Source organism: Dipodomys spectabilis, unplaced genomic scaffold (genome assembly GCF_019054845.1).
Source record: "Dipodomys spectabilis isolate Male_0828 unplaced genomic scaffold, ASM1905484v1 ptg000140l, whole genome shotgun sequence".
Classification (NCBI taxonomy): domain Eukaryota; kingdom Metazoa; phylum Chordata; class Mammalia; order Rodentia; family Heteromyidae; genus Dipodomys; species Dipodomys spectabilis.
The window spans coordinates 35,038,047-35,057,069 of record NW_024870817.1 but is presented as its reverse complement, the minus strand read 5'-3'; the positions used below and the strand labels follow the sequence as shown (position 1 = coordinate 35,057,069).

Sequence of the window (19,023 nt, the reverse complement as noted above, 5' to 3'; positions counted from 1 at the left end):
ATTTTTCTCTTTTGTAAGTTAAAAATAAACAAAACACTTTCTTTAGAGACCTGTGGGGTATTTGTTCAATTCACAACGACCCTTTCAGCTTACCTCCTGTTGATCTCTATCTTAAGACTCGAAATTAATATAAAAGATCCAAGGGCGATAAAACAGTAGTTTCTAGTCTCCCTAACTGGCTGAAACATTGGCATATGAACTTTGTAGTTTGTAAGTAGCTGTCTTCAATACACAGGATTAAAACATTTTATTTAAGAAAAGTATTCTGTATGGTGGAAAATATATGTAAGTATATGAAGTATATAAGGAGAGAGTATTTTTCAGGTTTCCAGCAGCTTTCGACTTCTTACTTCAATTTTTTTATGAATGTAGTTAAGCTTATGTCTGAGTTCTAAGTAGTGCCTTTTGTTGTTACAGATTTCCCTTTTCTGCTTACTAGTTCCTAGCATAGGGCCTGGCATATAATTTATTGAATATATAAAATCTAGCTTGAGTTACCTTTTGTTATTTTCAGCTAAAAAGAATCTTTCCTGAAATACCAATTCATATTATATGTGTCACTTATACTAGGTATTTACTTGAATGCTTGGTATTATGCCATTACATTGGCGTCATTATTGTGTTTGACCATCACAACAATCCTGTAAGACGAGCCATATACTATAGTCATACCCATTTAAAAGAGCAGAAAGGTTAGGGAAATTGCTTGGGTTTTGTAGCCCAATACAGGCAGATATATTGCTTCGTGGGTGGGCATAGCATGATAGATAAATGTAGTTGTAAGTATTATGTTACATTTATGCCACCCTGTGAATGTAAAAACCACTTCAATGAAAATATCTTTTCCATTTCTGCTTATTAGTAATAAAAGTAGTAGAACTGTGGGAAGAGGGTATAAATATATATGTGTAGACAACAGCATTTTTTCCTAAGAAATGCACACTATAAATTGGCAACTTCTAGAAGGAATAATTGAGCCTTCTTATTTTAAGAGACTTTCCAGTGTTATAAGCTACATTTACAATTCTTATGCCTTCTTATAATGAGCCTATTTTGTCATTTTCCCAGTAATAGTATAGAATTAAAATGTTTATAGAAATAAATTAAGTTATAAATAAATAGGTAATGTCTCATTTTTCAGCCTTTCAGACTTTCAGGGAAATAGAATGAAGTTTTAATGCTTCTTATGACTCTGTCCTGATCTAATAATTCAGCATAACTATCCCATGGGGCTTAGTTTTAATATAACTGTATCAACCAAACACTGAAATGAAAATTACTTTTATAGTGGTACACACCAATTAAATATAAAAAGTAAGAACTTTACTCCACAAAGAAAAAAATTACAACATAAACACACATGACACTATATATGAGGAAAGGGAAAAATTATGAAATAAATAATGTCAACACCAAATGATTCCAAAGATTTTTTTCTAATACAAGAGAATGTAATATTACATTTTTCAATTATTAATAGCAGAATACAATTACCTACAAGTTTCATATTCTCCTAAAATGAGGATTCAACAGTGTGCCTTTTCATTCATTTATTTAGCAACCATCTACTGAAGATATCTGCAGTCATGTAGCCCACATTCTAAGGTGGGAAAAAGACAAAGGAGATAAGTAACTGAACTATATAATATGCTAGTGGCCATATCAGAGAAAGGATATACAGAGTGTTTGAAAGGCTTTAGTATATGTATATCTGCAAGAATATCATGCAGATAACCATCACAGGAGCATTACTAAAGCACATGATGAGCCATGAGGCAGAAATGTGTTCCTGTGGTTAAGGAATAGCAGGGAAGCCAAAGTGACCAGATAGAGCCTGAGAGAACCTAGCAGGATATAAGTTTGGAGAGTTAACAGGATGCCAAATTGTGAGGTTTGATAAAGTGTTGCAAGAGATAGATATATGTGATGGTTAAACCTCACATAATTCTGCCAACAAGGGAGAAATGTCTTCAGCAAGACAGGTACTGCATTCTTGTGCATTGTAGTCATCTAATCACATACATCTTTTCACCTTTGCCATATTTTCATGGTAGCAGTAACTTATGGTTCTGCCATTACTCCAAGGAATAAATACCGGGAAGTGTGGGTGTGGCCCCTACCATATGCTATGAGTTTACTCAGTCCTGCTGACTAAATATAAGCCAGATGCAAAAGAGTACATACTGTAAGATTCTATTTATATGAAATTACAGATAAAGCAGAACTTGTGGGCAGTCTTAGTCAGAAAGTGTTATCAGTCATTGTTGGGTCTTTGAACACAAAAGGACTTTGGATGAGGGGTGATAGAAATAGTCTGTGTACACATTTGTGAGAACTTGTGAAATTATACAATTAAAATATCTTCTGTATTGTATTTAAATTATATCTCAAAATACTTAAGAATAAAGAAGAGTAACAACTGTGAACTTCATAAAATTTGTAACTTTAAATACGCTTTCACTTAATATGACTAAAAGGTCCAATAATCAGAAAAATGACTCTTTTTGTAATGTATCTTTGGAAGAATTTTTCACATTTCAAAATGCATGTTTATATTTATCAGTTTTTATAAAATGTCAACACTCAACTAGTAAGGATTAGTTTCTAAAAGGTAAAGGTTTATTTAAGTGAATTAAATGATACATTTTAATATAATATCTTTTAGATGTAGACTGTTGATAACTTTTCCATAATTTTGATTCTAGTTGCCTAACTAAATCTGGTCATAGGATATCTCATTTGCCACAGAGTGTTAGCAGCACTTCTAAAAGTATTTTGGACATTTTTTTTGTCTATGGAGATCTGAAGAATGTATGCTTCTGGAAGTGTTTCCTATCTGTCTGCTTCTAGTCTTTCTTTGTGATTAATGGGAACCTTAATTTGCACGCTCACTTTTATATTCATTATAGTTTGTTATGTTCCAATAGGAGTACTAAAGTTCAGTGAAAGTTATACATACTGATGAGAATGTAAATAAGCACTGATGAAACTAAGGATCTCAAGTTATAAACTATCCAGTTAGTTGCCTTGCTAAATGGTTATAATGAGGACTGATTCAAATTTTACCTTACAGATATAAGAAACAATAGCAAAATAGTTATATAATTTATAACTGGACAGAGCTTCTGTTTCAGATGTCTGAAGGTTTAAAAAGTAGTTATTTTGTCCCTCCCCCACAGTGTAACCCCTGCTTTCACTATATTTGATGTCAGTATAACATGTGGAGGAGACGGGGACAAACAAGTCGTTTAAGGATTCAGGTGGACCTGTTGCAACAATGAGAAGTACAAAATGTCATGTCAAAACCAGCTTTACAATGTCGGTGGGGGGGGGGGGGGGTATGATTGGGTGGGAGGGAGGGGGGAGGCTGGGAAGGGAGGTGAAGGGTAAACAAAGGAGGAGGATGCAATGCTTGGTAAGAAATGTATGCATTATCCTGCCCATGTAATTGTAACCCCTCTGTACAGTATGTTCTCAAATAAAATAAAATAAAATTTAAAAAAAAAAAAAAAGATAAAAAAAAAAATAGTTATTTTAGCTGGCCACTGGTGGGTCAAGCCTGTAATCCTAGCTAGATTCTAGATTCTGGAGTCTGAGATCTGAGGATTTTATTCAGAAGCAAGAGTATGCAGAGAGATTTGAGACTTTTATCTCCAATTAACCAATGATGGAAGTGGAGGTATGATAAACAATGTTGAGTGAAAAAGCCAAGTGAGTGCATGAGACCCTGAGTTCAAGCCCCAGAACCAGTACAAACAAAACAAATCTAAAAGAAGTAATGATTTAATACTAATGTCTTTTCTATTCCTTCGTCTTACTGACCTTTGCCTACTTTCAATAGGACATTTCCCATTGCTTTATAATAACCACTTGTAAAAGTTTGTATCGGATTATATAAATGAGTGATCATATTGAACACTTTTTGCTCTAACCTTTACTGGACTCAGAACAAACAGTAGTTTGAATGTCTCAAGACATTCAAGTGCCTAGTTATTGTAGAATCATAAATATACAAACTTTTATATTTGTATTGTTTAATTTTTCAATAGTCAGTTGAATTTTTATATCCATATAAAATAAAAATTGTTAAATGATTAATAAAATGAAGGCAAAGAAAGTCTTTGTATATTTTCATAATATCTGGACTGTGAATAAGTAGGTTTTAATACGTTCAATATTTAGATTTATTACATTCCCACATTTATGAATGAATATTATAAACCAATAAATTTTAGAAAACATATACTAATCTTCCCAATCTCTCTTATGTCATAGAATCTTTAAAAAACAATTTGAATTCAATTGAAGTATCTTTTTCCAGCCTTACAAAAAAACTGAAAATGCTATTTTGTAGATTCATTGTAATAGTAGTTGTTATTTTGTTTTTGTTATGATACTAGAAAGTGTGCTTTACATTATTATACTTTCTCAGCCTGATATTATTTGTATGTGTTTCTAGTCTCTAAAATATATGATAACAATTTAAGAATATAATAACTAAGAATGATACTTATATTAGAAAATATAAAAGTGTTTTTGTATCATGATATATAATTGTTGTTAAATGGGTTATACTTAAGCCACAGGGGTTGGAGTTTTTCTCTAAAGTATCAGATTGTAAGTATTTTAGGTTGTGGATCACTTGGTCTATTACAATTACTCAACTCTTGACATGCACATAGTAGCTATAGATAGAAATAAGTGGCTAGGGGTCAATAAAATCTTATTTATAGACACTGAAAATCTGAATTCCATATATTTTTTTTGTGTTATGAAATACTGTTCTTTTGGGGGGGGGGGGATATAGCTGGGTGGCAGTAGCTCCTCCCTAGCTCCTCAGGAGGCTGAGGTCTGCGGTTTGAAGTTTGAGGCTAGCCCAGGTAGACAAATCCTTGAGATTCTTATCTCCATTTAACCAACAAAAAGCCAAAACTGGAGGTATGGCTTGAGTGGTAAAGTATCAGCTTTGATTGAAAAGCCAAATCCTAAGTTCAAGCTTTAGTACTGGCACACACAAAAAATGGGGTCTTTTTGCAGCCATTTCAAAATATGAACACAACTTGGTTACTGGAGGTTCATACCTGTATATCTAGCTACTCAGGAGGCTAATTTCAGGAGGAACGATACAAGTCAAAATCCTAATACAAGAGTATTTTTATAGTTGTCCTATTCCATACATATTAAGTAACTTACTCTTTCAAGACAGTTGGCAGTAGAAAAAAAAAAAAAACCTGTTGGTGCTTCCTGCCTTGCCAACCTTACAGCCTAACAAAGGACGTTATATGACATCTGTTCAAGTTTTGAGTAGCATTGGGCCAAAAAAGAGTGAAAAGTAATGAGAAAGGGAACACAGGAAGAATAATAAAGGTAGAAATTCAGACACAGTTGGAAATACATTGGAGAGATATATTTGGGTCTGTGCAAGAAAAGAGAGAAAGGAAGGGAAATAAATAATCTTAGGCCCATGGTTGAATCTTTTGTTTCCACATGTGTAGCCATTCAGATCTGGGTTTTTCATTAAAAAAAAAAAAAAAAATCCTGGTGTTAATTCTTGATTATAAAAGTCAGACTGAAAAAAAAAAGTCAGACTGGTAAGTGGACTTTTCTTTCACAACCACCTCACAGTACAGATAGCATTATAATTTATGTTTTTCACATGCTTAGAAAATTATATAACTTTCCACATAGCTAGTAATAGAGTTAAAATATGAACCAGCTAGGCTCATACTTGACACTAGAACCACTTGATAACTTCCCTGGAGAGCTGCCTTCCCTTTGTTATATAACCTCTAGTTGAGGGCATAGTACTGACTCAACAGGAGCTACTCTGCTCCTTGCAGCTTGTGTCCTAAGTATGAGAGGTAAGGCCTGATGATTCTTCCCAGCCAGAGGAGGTAACTCTTGCTGGAACAGATCCTAAGAAAAATCTCTCTAATAAGTCCATTCCTTGATAAATTGAACAATTAGTAATTCAGATTTCCAAAATAAAATAATTATGACATTGCTTTGAAGTACACTATGTTTGGATTTGACCTGTATGTCATAAATATGCTAAATTGAATTCAGATGATTCTGAGCCATGATTTTCTAAACTATGAAACTGTCCTTTCTGTATCTTCCCTACAGTCTTAAATTTTTTCATGATACAGTTACCACTTGCCATCTTGTTTGTGTTTATTTTCAGAATTCCCTTCATGAATATGTTTGCTATTGTAGCAGAGGGGCTTCATCTGTGTGCTTTTCTATTATATCTCCAATACTTCAAACAGTATAGATGCTCAAAAAGTTATCTTTTAGCATGAATAAATAAAATGTTCATATACATTACAGAGAACTGGAATTTAAGTACTGTTTTTCTTTCTAGCTTGGATTAGAAAGACAAGGAAGACTCCACCTACTATGGAGGTAAGACTATACATTGGAAATATGCAAACACCATGTGTTTATAATTCTCTAGTTCTCAACTGAGAGTTTGAGCTTGTAAGGACACACGAAGCCTCAGCAAACAAATTATGACACTTCTTCCCAAAGTATTAAACTCACTCCACAAGAAATAATTTTAAATATTTTATAATAAAGCAGTGTATAAATATACTATAATGTTATACATTTTTTGTTGTTGGTCATGATGTTTGAACTCTCTGTCTGGGCATTGTCTCTGATATCTTCAGCTCAAGATCTACTACTTGAGCCACAGCACCACTTCCGGTTTTCAGATGGTTAAAGTTCTCCAAGTAAGAGTCTTATGGACTTTCCTGGTGAGGCTGGCTTTGAACCATGATCCTCAGATCTCAGCCTCCTGATTAGCTAGGATTACAGGCATGAGCCACCGGTGCCCAGCTCTTGTAAATTTTAGAATGATGTAATAAAAACTTAAAAATAAAAACATGCATGGTAGCACATCCTGAATTTTTAACTACTCAGGAAACCTAAGCAGGGGGATCATGAGTTTGGACCTAGCCAAGGCAGCTTTGCTTGTTTATTTGTTTATTTTATTCTAGTACTTGGCCTGGTGAACTCAGGGCCTGGTGCTGTCACTTAGCTTTTTTGCTCAAGGTTGGAACTCTACCACTCAAACCATACCTCCACTTCTGACCTTTACTGGTTAATTGGAGGTAGCAGTATCATGGACTTTTCTTCCTAGGCTGGCTTTATCCTCAGATCTCAGACTTCTGAGAAGCTAGGAGGTGTGAACCACCAGCACCAGGCTTCAGATTTTGTTTTAAAGGGCTGCACAAGGCACTGAGGATGTGGCTTAGTGGTAGAGTGCTTGCCCAAAGAGCTAGGCTACTATATTAGCTTCTAGGGCACTTAGTTAGCATGTAAAACCCCTGGGTCAATTCCTACAACCACAGGATGGGGAAGGGAATGGGACTCTAGAAAGCTTAGACTTACAGCAGCTTATGTCAGGTGATTTTCCCTGTCTCCAGCATTTTCTCTTCTGATACACATGCTCTGGTTGGAAAGTTGAGAAACACTGAATCTCCTGGTCTTACCTAATTATTATATATTTAACCATATCAAGTAGCCAAAGGAACTTTTAAATATTGTAATTAGCAAATGACACAACACTAGATAATAGTTGAGTTGAATTTTTATTTAAAACTTAAAAATTTACTGTTTCAAAGAAGCATAAAATACTATTGTATATTTGTTGCATAAACACGATTACTTCATGCTTTTAATTTGAAAACAACTTCTTAAAAAGTTATATGTGCTATATGAGTTATATGTGAGTTATATATGTGTGTAAGAAATAAGTGTATTTCATAACTGTGAGTCTCCCAACTTCATTATTATACTGACCTGTGTACTTTCTACCTGGAGATACTCCTTGTTTTTATGATCTGGGATGTCCCCTATTCCCTGACTATTGCAAACCCTGATGACAAGATAAATGGCACTAGAATTCAGCCCCCCACTTGTTCAGAATAGGATTCATCAATTGTCACACCTATTTCTTCTTGCTTCTATTCCTCCCGATCAGCCCATTTGGCCAAAATCTGAATGTACACCTCTTGGGCCATTTCTAGCTTTCTATATTGGTTCTTCCTTGGCTTCTTTGGCTTGAGCCCCTCTTCACCACCAATAAACTTTGGAATAAAAGTGTTTTGGAAAATGTTAATTGCACCAAGATTCAGAAGTATCCCCTGGAGTTTATAGAAATGAAATAGAGGAGCCTGATTCTTTTTCCTCAGGCCATAATAAAAGATGTTGTTCTCACAGGGAAAAGTACTTTCCCTATCCCAGGACTTGCAAAACATTCTTCATGGAATTATTGATACTCAGGCTGATGATATGAAAATGATTGCAGTAATCATGTCTTGGGTACCATACCTGTAAGTTTCTAGCACCTCAGGAGCCAGGTTCTTCCATCCGTAACTCTGTGTAACTGTGTGTGTGTGTGTGTGACTGTGTGACTGTGTGCCTGTGTCTGTGTCTGTGTCTCTGTGTGTCTGTGTGTCTTTGCATGCTGCTGGGATTAAACCTGGTCCTCACGAATGGTAGACAAATGCTCTAGTACTCTGTGTGTGTGTGTGTGTGTGTGTGTGTGTGTGTGTGTGTGTGTGTGTGTATCTTTGCATGCTGCTGGGATGTGTGTGTGTGTGTGTGTGTGTGTGTGTGTGTGTGTGTATCTTTGCATGCTGCTGGGATGTGTGTGTGTGTGTGTGTGTGTGTGTGTGTGTGTGTATATCTTTGCATGCTGCTGGGATTAAACCTGGGCCTCACCAATGGTAGACAAGTGCTCTAGTACCTAGCCATACCTCAGCCCTTTATATTATATATTGTTTTTGAGATACAGTCTCGCTTTTGTCTGACTTTTGCCTCTTCCTTTACCTCTGTAATATCTTGGGTTGCAGGCTTTATTATTATTTTTGATTATTCAAAAGAAGCTTTTCCACATGGGTTTTACAAAATTCTTTACCTTCCTCTCTACTCTTCCTATTATATACACATGCCCCACTTTTCTTTCCTTCCCTTTACTGTTTCAGGAATCTATTTCTTTGCTAACTAGCATTCACCATCAATATTTTCACAGAAACTTTCTGTGCTATAAAACCTCAAGTGAAGCCTATGTGTGCCTGAAAATAGTTTAAGTTGTGCTCAGTTTCCCATGTACCACAGAAAGAAAGTGGGCTCAACTATTCCATGCTTTTCTTAGCCACTTTCAAAATGCCTAACACTTTGTGACATAAAGGGAATGGGAGACCTTGGGATTCTAAGTATATCTCTCTGTATCTGGTCATCATTTATTTTTCAGGTTGGAGGTGGGGGTCGGGGGAGGGGTGTTCAGTCTTGGGGCTTGAACTCTGGGCCTGGAAGCTGTCCTTGAGCCCTTTCACTCAAAGCTGCACTCTGCCACATTGAGCCACAGAGCCACGTCCAGATTTTTCTGTTGGTTCATTGGAGATAAGAGCCTCACAGACTTTCCTGCCCAGGCTGGCTTCAAACCTCAATCCTCAAATCTCAACCTCCTGAGTAGCTAGTATTACAGGTATGAGTCACCTGTGCCTAGCTTCCTGTTAATCCCAACATCTAGGCTACTCTGTTACTCTGATGTTGGAGATTAGGACCTGGCTTATAGTCTTCTCCCTGCAGTGCCTTCCCAAGTCCCAGATGCTCAGTTCCTCATCCACTGTACTCTCCCTACCTCAAGTGAGCAGCCATTTCTATAGCCACACTTTAGTTTTCTCTATCACAAAATATCATTCTACTCCTATCACTCTTAAACTCTTCAATCCTAGATTCTAGATACATCACAGTAAGAAAAAAAACTAATATAAAACAAACATTTTTTAAAAGACACACACACAAGAAAGAATTGAATTTTCAGCCAGGTCAAGAAATAGAATTTTGCCAGGTATTCCAGAGCCATAAATTCCATCCCAGTCACAATATCCTGCTTTCCAACAAAAGCAATTCTGAACTTCTTACAGGTCAGGGGTATACTAAGGATGGAACTCAAAATGTTGCATTAGCTGAGCAAATGCTTTGCCAAGGACACCATCCTTTTATGTTTTACTTTGTTTTTGACAGTCTTACTTTTGCCTGGGATGGCTTCAGACTGATCCACTCCTGCCTCTTCAGTAGCTGGGTTATAGTTGTAAGCTTTGAACTTTGTGTAGTAGTCGTCATTTCTTCACATTTTAAATAGTTTCCTCGCACAATTATATGTTAAAATTTAGGCTTTCTCATTTTGTAAAAACTTAATACGTATTTTAAGTGTCTTTCAATTGATAGGTTCCCTATCATACCTTTCATTTCCTTACAAATTTATTTATGTGAGCTACAGAGTTTGCCAGAGTTCGGATTTTCTTGATCTTATGTTCTTGGGGCAGTTCAACATGTTCCTTCATCCTTTATCTTTCTACCAGTAGTGTCACAACATAGATTGATCAAGAAGCAAGATAATCATGTTTGATCTTTTTGTCAAGAATGTAGAAAAGGATTGGTAAGACTATAGGCGTACATAATGTCTACTTGTATCTTTTTATTAATGTTTATATCCATTCATTAGAAACAGTCTTCTATGCTTATTCATAGTATATGTATACAGCAAAGGAATTGTGTTAGGACTCTATGAAGACCATCCCAACTCTATAATAAAAAAAGAAAATACAAAACTTATAAAATTGGGCACAAATCTTGAACAAAAAAACTTTATAAAATATAAATATGCCACTAGGCATTTTTAAAGATACACAGTATCTCTAGTCCCTGTCAGGGACCACAATGAAGTACCACTAAATGAATAAAATTTAAAACTTTGCAACAGCCATAACAAGCAACTTATGGCACTGGTTGAGGTAAAAATAATACAACCATATTTGAAGCTTAACAGTTTGTTGTAGATTCTCATATACATTTGCCCTATGAGCCAACAGTTTCCCTCCTGGACACCTTGAATATGGACTTGTTAATTTCAAGTCTGGCCAATTGAAGGTCTAATTCTTTGCTACACTATGCAAGACATTCTGATTTGTGCCCAGTCCAGTTTTATCACATTGACTTCTTGTCCTTGTTCTGTCTACCCTACTCTTCAAAGAACCCCCAACTGTTTTTTTCTGAGGTTTAACGTGTTCTTTTTCATAGCTGCCAGACATATTCTTCTCATGTTTAATTCCTTTTAACTCTTTGTAAAATTCTAACATGTTTTTCTTAACTTTTTCCCCCTGAAATTCTCAACTTATAGAATTAATCATTCTTTCTTAAGTATACTCTTTTGGATACCTGTAAACCCTTGAAGCTTATTTTTAAAATTTCTTTGTCTGTATTGTAAGTGAGATAGCACAGGAGTTATTACTTAATCATTTGTCACAACCATCTAACACAGAGCCTGACTTATTATATATACTGGCTTTTATAGACTGAATTAACAAATAAGTTTGGATTTCCATTTGTTATAAAGCAACCTGTAAAACTGAATGTATTTCCAAGTTAAAGTTTGCCTGTAGTTTTTTTCATATAAATTTATATTTAACTGTCAGATTGTCAGTATAGTTCAGTACCTATTCATTAGTGCACTACAAGGTCAGCCCATATTTTACACACTAATGAAGTAGATTTTTCCTAGTCCTGACTCTTACTTCATTAGAGGCCACTGATAGTGTTTAGAAGAAAAAATTACTCTTCCTTTTAGACCAACAAAATAGTTGAAAAGGATAAACTTGTCTTTGAAAAAAAGTTTTATTAGTCAGGTGTAGTGGCCCATGCTTGTAATCCCAGCTACTTGGGAGGTTGTGGTAGGAAAAACATGATCCAAGAGCAACCTGGGCAAAAGTGTGTGAGGCCTTATATTTTTTTTAAAAAAATTAAATTAAAAGCTGGACCATGGGCTGGGAATGTGGCATAGTGGTAGAGTGCTTGCCTAATATGCATGAAGCCCTGGGTTCAGTTTCTCAGTAACACATAAACAGAAAAAGCCGGAAGTAGCACTGTGGCTCAAGTGGTAGAGTGCTAGCCTTGAGCTCTGAGAGACTCAGGGACAGTGCCTAGACCCTGAGTCCCCCAGCCCCGGGACTGGCAAAAAAAAAAAAAAAAAAAGTTGGACTAGGAGTATGGCTCAGATAGTAGCATCCTTGTCTAGCAAGCAGGAAGCCTTGAGTTTGAAACCCTGAACTGCTAAAACAAGAAGAAAAAAAAAAGGAAAGGAAAAGTAGTTAATTTGTTGCCAAGTATTTATACATAGTAGGGGGAAATCTACAGTATAAGCACTCTGCCTGCTTCATTTTAAACACTCATGTTCCATAAAAAGGAAGAGGAAATCTTAGGAAGCAGTAAAGACTGCTGTTGGGGCTGGGAAGGTGGCTCAGTGGTAGAGCGCTTGCCTTGCATTCCTCAGCACCGCATAAGCAAAAAGAAAAAGAAAAAAAGCCGGAAGTGGTGCTGTGGCTCAAGTGGTAGAGCACTAGCCTTGAGCTGAAGAGCTGAGGGACAGCGCCCAGGCCCAGAGTTCAGGCCCTACGACCGGACCCAAAAATAAATAAATTAATTTAAAAAAAAAAAAAAAAAGACTGCTGTTGAAAATGGTGACTCTATATATAAGGGAAGGTTGGGGCAGATGGATAGAGATACATTGTTGTCTTGTTTAATTTACTATGTTCTTAAATCTGGGAGAGGCTCTAAACACTCTTTGTTGTCCTTGTCCAGGGTGATTTGACTATAAACAATATCGCACTAACAAAATGCATGTGGATTTGAAGTGGTTGCCAAAATTCCATTATATTGATTTATAGTAAGCAATGAAACTGGCAAAGGGAAAAAAATCAGAAGTTGCTTTGTCTGTATGCTGTGTGCGTCATTGCTGTCGCATACACCTCACCACAGAGACAGACTGACCCACAGCAATACAAATCTTTGAGAAGAAATGGCCACAATTCCCAATATCTCTCTCAACACTAGAAATAGCCCTGTCAGTTGGACGAGAAAGTTCCAGGTGTTGATTAAGGCTTCTGCTCTCCTGGACAGTGTTTTTATGGATTGCCAGCATTTGTCTCTGGTTTTCATTCTTGCTTGCTTTTTCTTTGCTTTCTTATTCTGATTGACATTTCTTTTTTGCTATGACAGTAGTTACACTGTGGTCAAATGTTCCTAGCCCTGTAACATATTCTTTTGGTTTACTCTCTTCTTGGCTTGGTTCTGGCCTATATAATGTGTGGATCTTGTGGTTTGTCACATTCAGAAAGAAATGTGAAAAAAAAAAACTTATTTCTGAATTCTTGAGACCCATTTTCATGTTGTCTCCAAGTAACTGACATTTATTGAGTTTTTTGGTACTCAATATTAATAAACTCATTTTATAAGTTACAAAATTGAAATGTCTTAAGACTGACATTTTGCATATTTAATCTTATATCCCTATTGACTCAGAATTACAAAAAGTTGGATGTATGTTCTTGAGGAAAAATAGAACCCCACACCAAACTTCATAATATAATTTTTTAGAATGTAGTGGGAACTGATAAGAAAATTGCAGCATATGTATAAACTGGCACCAGACAGCCTTCATTTAAAATGAATAAACGAAAGCTGCATGTATCAAAATGGATAAATCTCAAAAACATGATACAGAGTGAAAAGAGCAAATTATAGATTTCATACCATATACCCTTGATACAATGTTTGGAAGCAGGGAGAGACTAAGTGGCATTCAAGTGAAGATGGTAGTTAGCACATGAGTTTACTTTCTCAAGTCTAATGAAGATGACAGTTTACCTTAAAAGGTATAGTCCCACAAGGTCAGAGAAAATTGTAAAGGTGAAGAAAAAACAAAGGAGCACCGATTTGGACGCTCGGAAAGCAGATGGACAAGTGGTGACAGCTTTAGGAAAACTGAGGGAATCTTAACCTGGCAGGGGGAAGAAAGCCCAGAAATAACCCATTTAAACCAGAGAACTCCAAAATGCCCAGTCTCTGGCAGTGACAGAAAATTCACAGAGTGGTTGAGCTGGTGCTAAAACCTATAATCCGGCAGAAAATTTGTTTAGGAAGCAATTAGATGCCATAAATGTAGATGAATTAATAGAACTGGAAAATCACCATTTTTAAAATGTGACAATAAAAATTGATTTAGGAAAACATTGTTAGCAAATACTAAAACCAGCTGGGTTCTGGTGGTTCACACCTGTAATCCTAGCTACTCAGGAGGCTGAGATCTGAGGATTGTAGTTCAAAGCCAGCCCAGGCAGAAAAATAAGAATAAGAGATATAGTGAAGCCAGGAGCTGGTGCCTCACACCTATAATTCTAGCTACTCAGGAGGCTGGATCTGAGAGTTACAGTTGAAAGCCAGTAGGAAAGGTCATGAGACTCTTATGTCCAATTAAGCACCAGAAAACCAGAAGTGGTGCTGTGGCTCAAGTGGTAGAGCGCTCTCCTTAAGCTGAAGAGCTCACAGACAGCACCCAGGCCCAATGTTCAAGCCCTACAGCCGACAAAAGAAAACAACTAAAACCATTGTTTTATATTTTTGGAGTACTGGGTTGTTTATATGATCTCCATCTCCTTATAGATTATGTATGTCCTGAAAAGGGGTAGAGGGAAGCATCTTTCTAGGAGACAGATGAGGCAATTAGAAGTTTTACCAAGTAGGGCAAATCTGACACTGTGTTCCTTCTTGTTTAAGGTATTGAGAATAAGACATCATTCATAGAGTATTCTTCCAAAAGGTGCATAACTTGAATCTAATCATAACAAAAACAACCTGGAAAAACCTAAATTGGCTGAGATTTCATGAAACACCACACCTGTCATGTCAGTGTCATAAACAACTAAGAAATACCAATAAACATGACAACTAAATGTAAAGTGTGATACCTGATGGGGGAAAACAAATTTGCTATAAAGGACAGTGTTGGGATAATTGGCTAAGTTTGAACACGAACCATATAATAAAGATTATCATTATATCACTTGGGTGGAAGAGATGCTGTTAAATTGTCTTTGTGATAATGTGCACCAGTAAACGACCTCTTCCCAATTTAGTCGAAGACTAGAAGTTTATTCTTGGGAAACAGAAAATAGTGCAGACTGTGCAGTACTGTTTTCCTGAAGAACTTCAGGAAATAGAGAACTTGAAAATAGAAAATTAAGTGAGCATGTACAAACTGAAAATGGGATCTTCAGATTTGTTTTCCATATAGGCTTTCTTGCCCCAGGTAGGATAATAGAATAAATTTCTCTACAAACTGAGCAGTCTGGATAAAGGACTTGTTACATTACAGTGAAAATAAGTTTGCACATCTCATCTATGGTATCAGACCTGCCAAGCAGATTTACCTAGAAGTACTCAACATCTAAGGAGAATATCTAAAAAATGATAGACAGAAATGCACACAAATAAACAGGAAAAGGCAACTTGGATAAAACTACTTAAAAACTTTACTGCTTTCCTCAGAGATTAAGAGAAACAAGAATGCAATGCTACACAAGAGAAGGAAAATTGAATAAACAAGAAACTCTTGTGGGGAAAAATATAATAGAAATTAAATATTTAGTGAAAGGTTTAGAACCTTATAAAATGCTGTGGATGAGAGGTTGGAAGGTTTCTCAGTATAGCACCACATAGTAAATATTTAAACTTTATGAGTCAGTCTCTGTAGCAGCTACTTAATTCTGTCATTGAAATTTGTAAACATCTGTAGACAGAACATGAGTAAATGTGTTTGGATCCAATAATAAAAACACCAGGAAGGTGTTGGCCAACCCTGCTGCCAATCAGTGGCTTTCAAATTGGGTGCTAGTATTGCTGGGCCTGAAGACTTTTTATGAGATATGCAAATATGAAAAGCTTTTAAAAACCAATTTCTATATTCTCTTTGCATATGCAGTCTTTTATTAAAAAGTGATCTACCTGAGAACTCCTGCTCTGCCAATTCTCATCTGACATCCTTCCAACTCATCTGTGTCCCATTTTTTTTTAAAGAAAGCTTGCCCCTTGTCCATATTCAATCTTACTATGGTTCTTTGCCTTGGGGTTTAAAAATCTCCAGTACACCAAAGAAACAGTTGGAAAGGGAATTTTACCTGAGAGAGTCCCCAAGAGCAAAGTAGAGAAAGCTTCAATAAAAATTATTAAAGAAGACAACACATTTTTTCTTTCATCCAGGATACAAGCTTATGGCAGGCTACATGACTTAGAGTACTCTGCCTATCTAGCTAGCTATCCATTTATTATCTTAAAATTTTAAATTCACGAGCGAGAAAGTTGTCATGGGGACACAGTTATTTGAATTTTAAAATTAAATCAGGCTTTCTCTGACAGAAAGTAAGTCAGATTTGGCTGATTGGGTTTGACAATGAGGACTAGCTTTGCCAATTAAGTTATATTTTCTGTAAATTGAATAAGCTAAACTGTAGCTCCAAGATTTTGCATATGTGTGCATGCACACACACACACACATATACACACACCCACATACAGATGTATGTGGGTGTGTGTATATATATAATATTATATGTATGGCATGCATTCAGTATATAGCCTACCAGAAATGCATCCTTTGCCATTATTTGTGCCAACTGAAATGTGCAAGGTAATCCGACATTTTTCAGAAGTCTTAGGAGGCAAGAGTGCAAAAAGTAAAAGAACCACTGTTGCTGTTGCTTTATGGATCTGGATATGCAGGAGTATAGCAAAAGTCTTAAAGCATGCATGAAAATGATGGACAAGAATCCTAGGACAGTAATTACCTCTGGGGCAGGAGAATTCTAAAGGGGACTGAAGGCTTTGGTCCATTAAATTGGATGTTAGGTAGGTAGGTAGGTAGGTAGGTAGGTAGGTAGGTAGGTAGGTAGATAGATAGATAGATAGATCTAGATAGATAGATAGATATTGTTAGCTATATTTAATTTTACACAACATTCTATTTAAAAAGAATGAAATGATACTTTGTAAACATGGATTTTTAATATATTTTAATTAATATATATATTTTAAAGATACTGTACAAAGGGGTTACAGTTACATGAGGAAGGTAATGAGTACATTTCCTATCTAGCATGCTTATTTCCTCCTTTGTTTTTCCCCTACCATCCCTTCTCTCCCCAGCTCCTCCCCCTTCCCCCAAAGTTGTAAAGTTGGTTTTCAACATAGTGTCTTGTACATCTCATTGTTACAATGGGTCAACCTGTTTCCTTATTTCAGCATTTTGCAAACATAGGTTTTTAAGAGAGCAAGTTCCTGATAGAAGTAGCATAATGAAGTAAAAATAAGATTCTTCAAATTTGGAAATACCAAATCTCTAAAGGAATTTTCCTAGCAATATGCATAGAGATCAAATCAGTGTGACTTAGTTTTTTGGAATTTCTTTTTAAAGTCTTAGTGTTAAATATGTTTACTATTGGTTTAATTATTTGACATCAGGCACCAATACTGTGCTTAACAGCTAACATAATTTCTTCTGTACACTTCTTTCACACAAACAAACCTGTCCTAGATAAATATGACATCACACTGTTAAATTATATTTAAAGTGTTTTAGTATAATTTTCCCCTTATATATAACAGTCTGATACATTAAAGTTGTCAAGAGAAAGCATTGTTAAAAAACTGGATCTTACTGAAATCTTATACCAGATCTTATACTTCCAAGGCTGGATAGGGTGTATTCTGAGCTTGCTCAGCATCCTTTTTTTTTTTTTTTTTTTTTTTTTAAACTATTAGAATTTCTCCAAGACAGAACACATGGTTTACTGCCACCTACAATAGAAAACCACTGTTTAACAGTTCATTTGTGTTGGTCCCCTCCTCCAACTTTTTTTGGGGTCAGGGATTAAATTTAGGGCATCACAATGGCTAGGCAGGTGTTCTAACCTATTAGCCATGCCTCATCTAGGCCTTTTTGCTTTAATTATGTTTTAGAGGATCTCAAAGAATTTTTGTCCCCACCTACCTCATTCTTCTTCCTATTTGTGTGTCCCAGCCCTAGTTGTTGGTTGTGATAGGTTCTTACTAACTTTTTTGAGCTGGCCTCAAGCTACAATCTTGCTGATCAATCTCTACCTCCCAAGTAGCCGGGATTACAGGCATGAACACCATGTGCCTGACTTCTGGCTGTCTTTGATCAGGCAAAGAGAGCACACTGCCTCAAATTGAAAGTACCTGAAGCTCTGCGTTGAACACTTGTCAGCAGCTGAGCACTTTTGTAACTATTTGATTTTACCACTGCTATTACTGTACTTGATTTTTCCTCTATTTTATTAAAAATTAATATAAAAACAAATTTATTGATGTAACATCCCTTTTCTTTCTGTGTACTTTCTTTGGTAGTGACCTGTCCAGTTCTGTGAAAACTAAGAGACTATGCAATGCATTTTTAGGAAACTGTAGTTATAAGGAAAAGTGGATCATTTCAATATTTTGAGTTCCTGATTCTTTACTCTTTTTTTGTTTTGCTTTTGTATAGTTGATATACAGAGGAGTTACAGTTACAGGAATCAAGTACAATCAGTACCTGATTATTTTTGACCTTGTCTCCCCTTCCATTGCTCTGTTTTTCCTTCCCTTCCCTCCCATCCCCACCCATAAGATATCCAGTTCATTTCCCACATAGTGTCCAGTGATATCACTGTTTTATTTGTTCATCCTTGTTCCATCTTTTATGTGTCTTCCCAAATACAAAAAAAAAGCAAATAAGACAAAAAGAAAAAACAGCAACAATGACAACTAAAGAATGTCTCTCTTTCTTTTCTTGGAGTTTATTTCATAGAATATTATTTAATATGATTAACTGTCCATGGCTATTAAGCCTTTTTCACCATTCCTATGCATAGCCTCCTTTAGCCTCTGCATGTTAGTGACTAAAGATTTTATAATTTTTCATATCCTATTATTTATTTATCTTAGTCATTCTGTGTGTTTACTTGTAGGTTTATAGACACATTCTAGTTCCCACAAATGTGAGAAATCATGCAGCCTATGTTTCTTTGGCTCTGGCTTACTTTGCCTAATGTGATTTTTTTTCCAAGTCTTTCCACTTCCTTACAAAGTACAGTATCATTCTTGCTGATGGAGGAGTAGAAT

The 19,023-nt window shown here is 35.9% G+C and overlaps 1 protein-coding gene across 1 annotated transcript in view; it reads left to right on the top strand.

Moving 5' to 3' along the window:
• Ndufaf2 (NADH:ubiquinone oxidoreductase complex assembly factor 2) overlaps positions 1 to 19,023 on the top strand; it is a 107,613-nt gene that overhangs the window by 62,793 nt on the left and 25,797 nt on the right. The window contains exon 3 of the mRNA XM_042690771.1: positions 6,365 to 6,405. Within this exon, the coding sequence (XP_042546705.1) occupies positions 6,365 to 6,405 (41 nt within the window). The remainder of the gene's footprint in view (positions 1 to 6,364; positions 6,406 to 19,023) is intronic.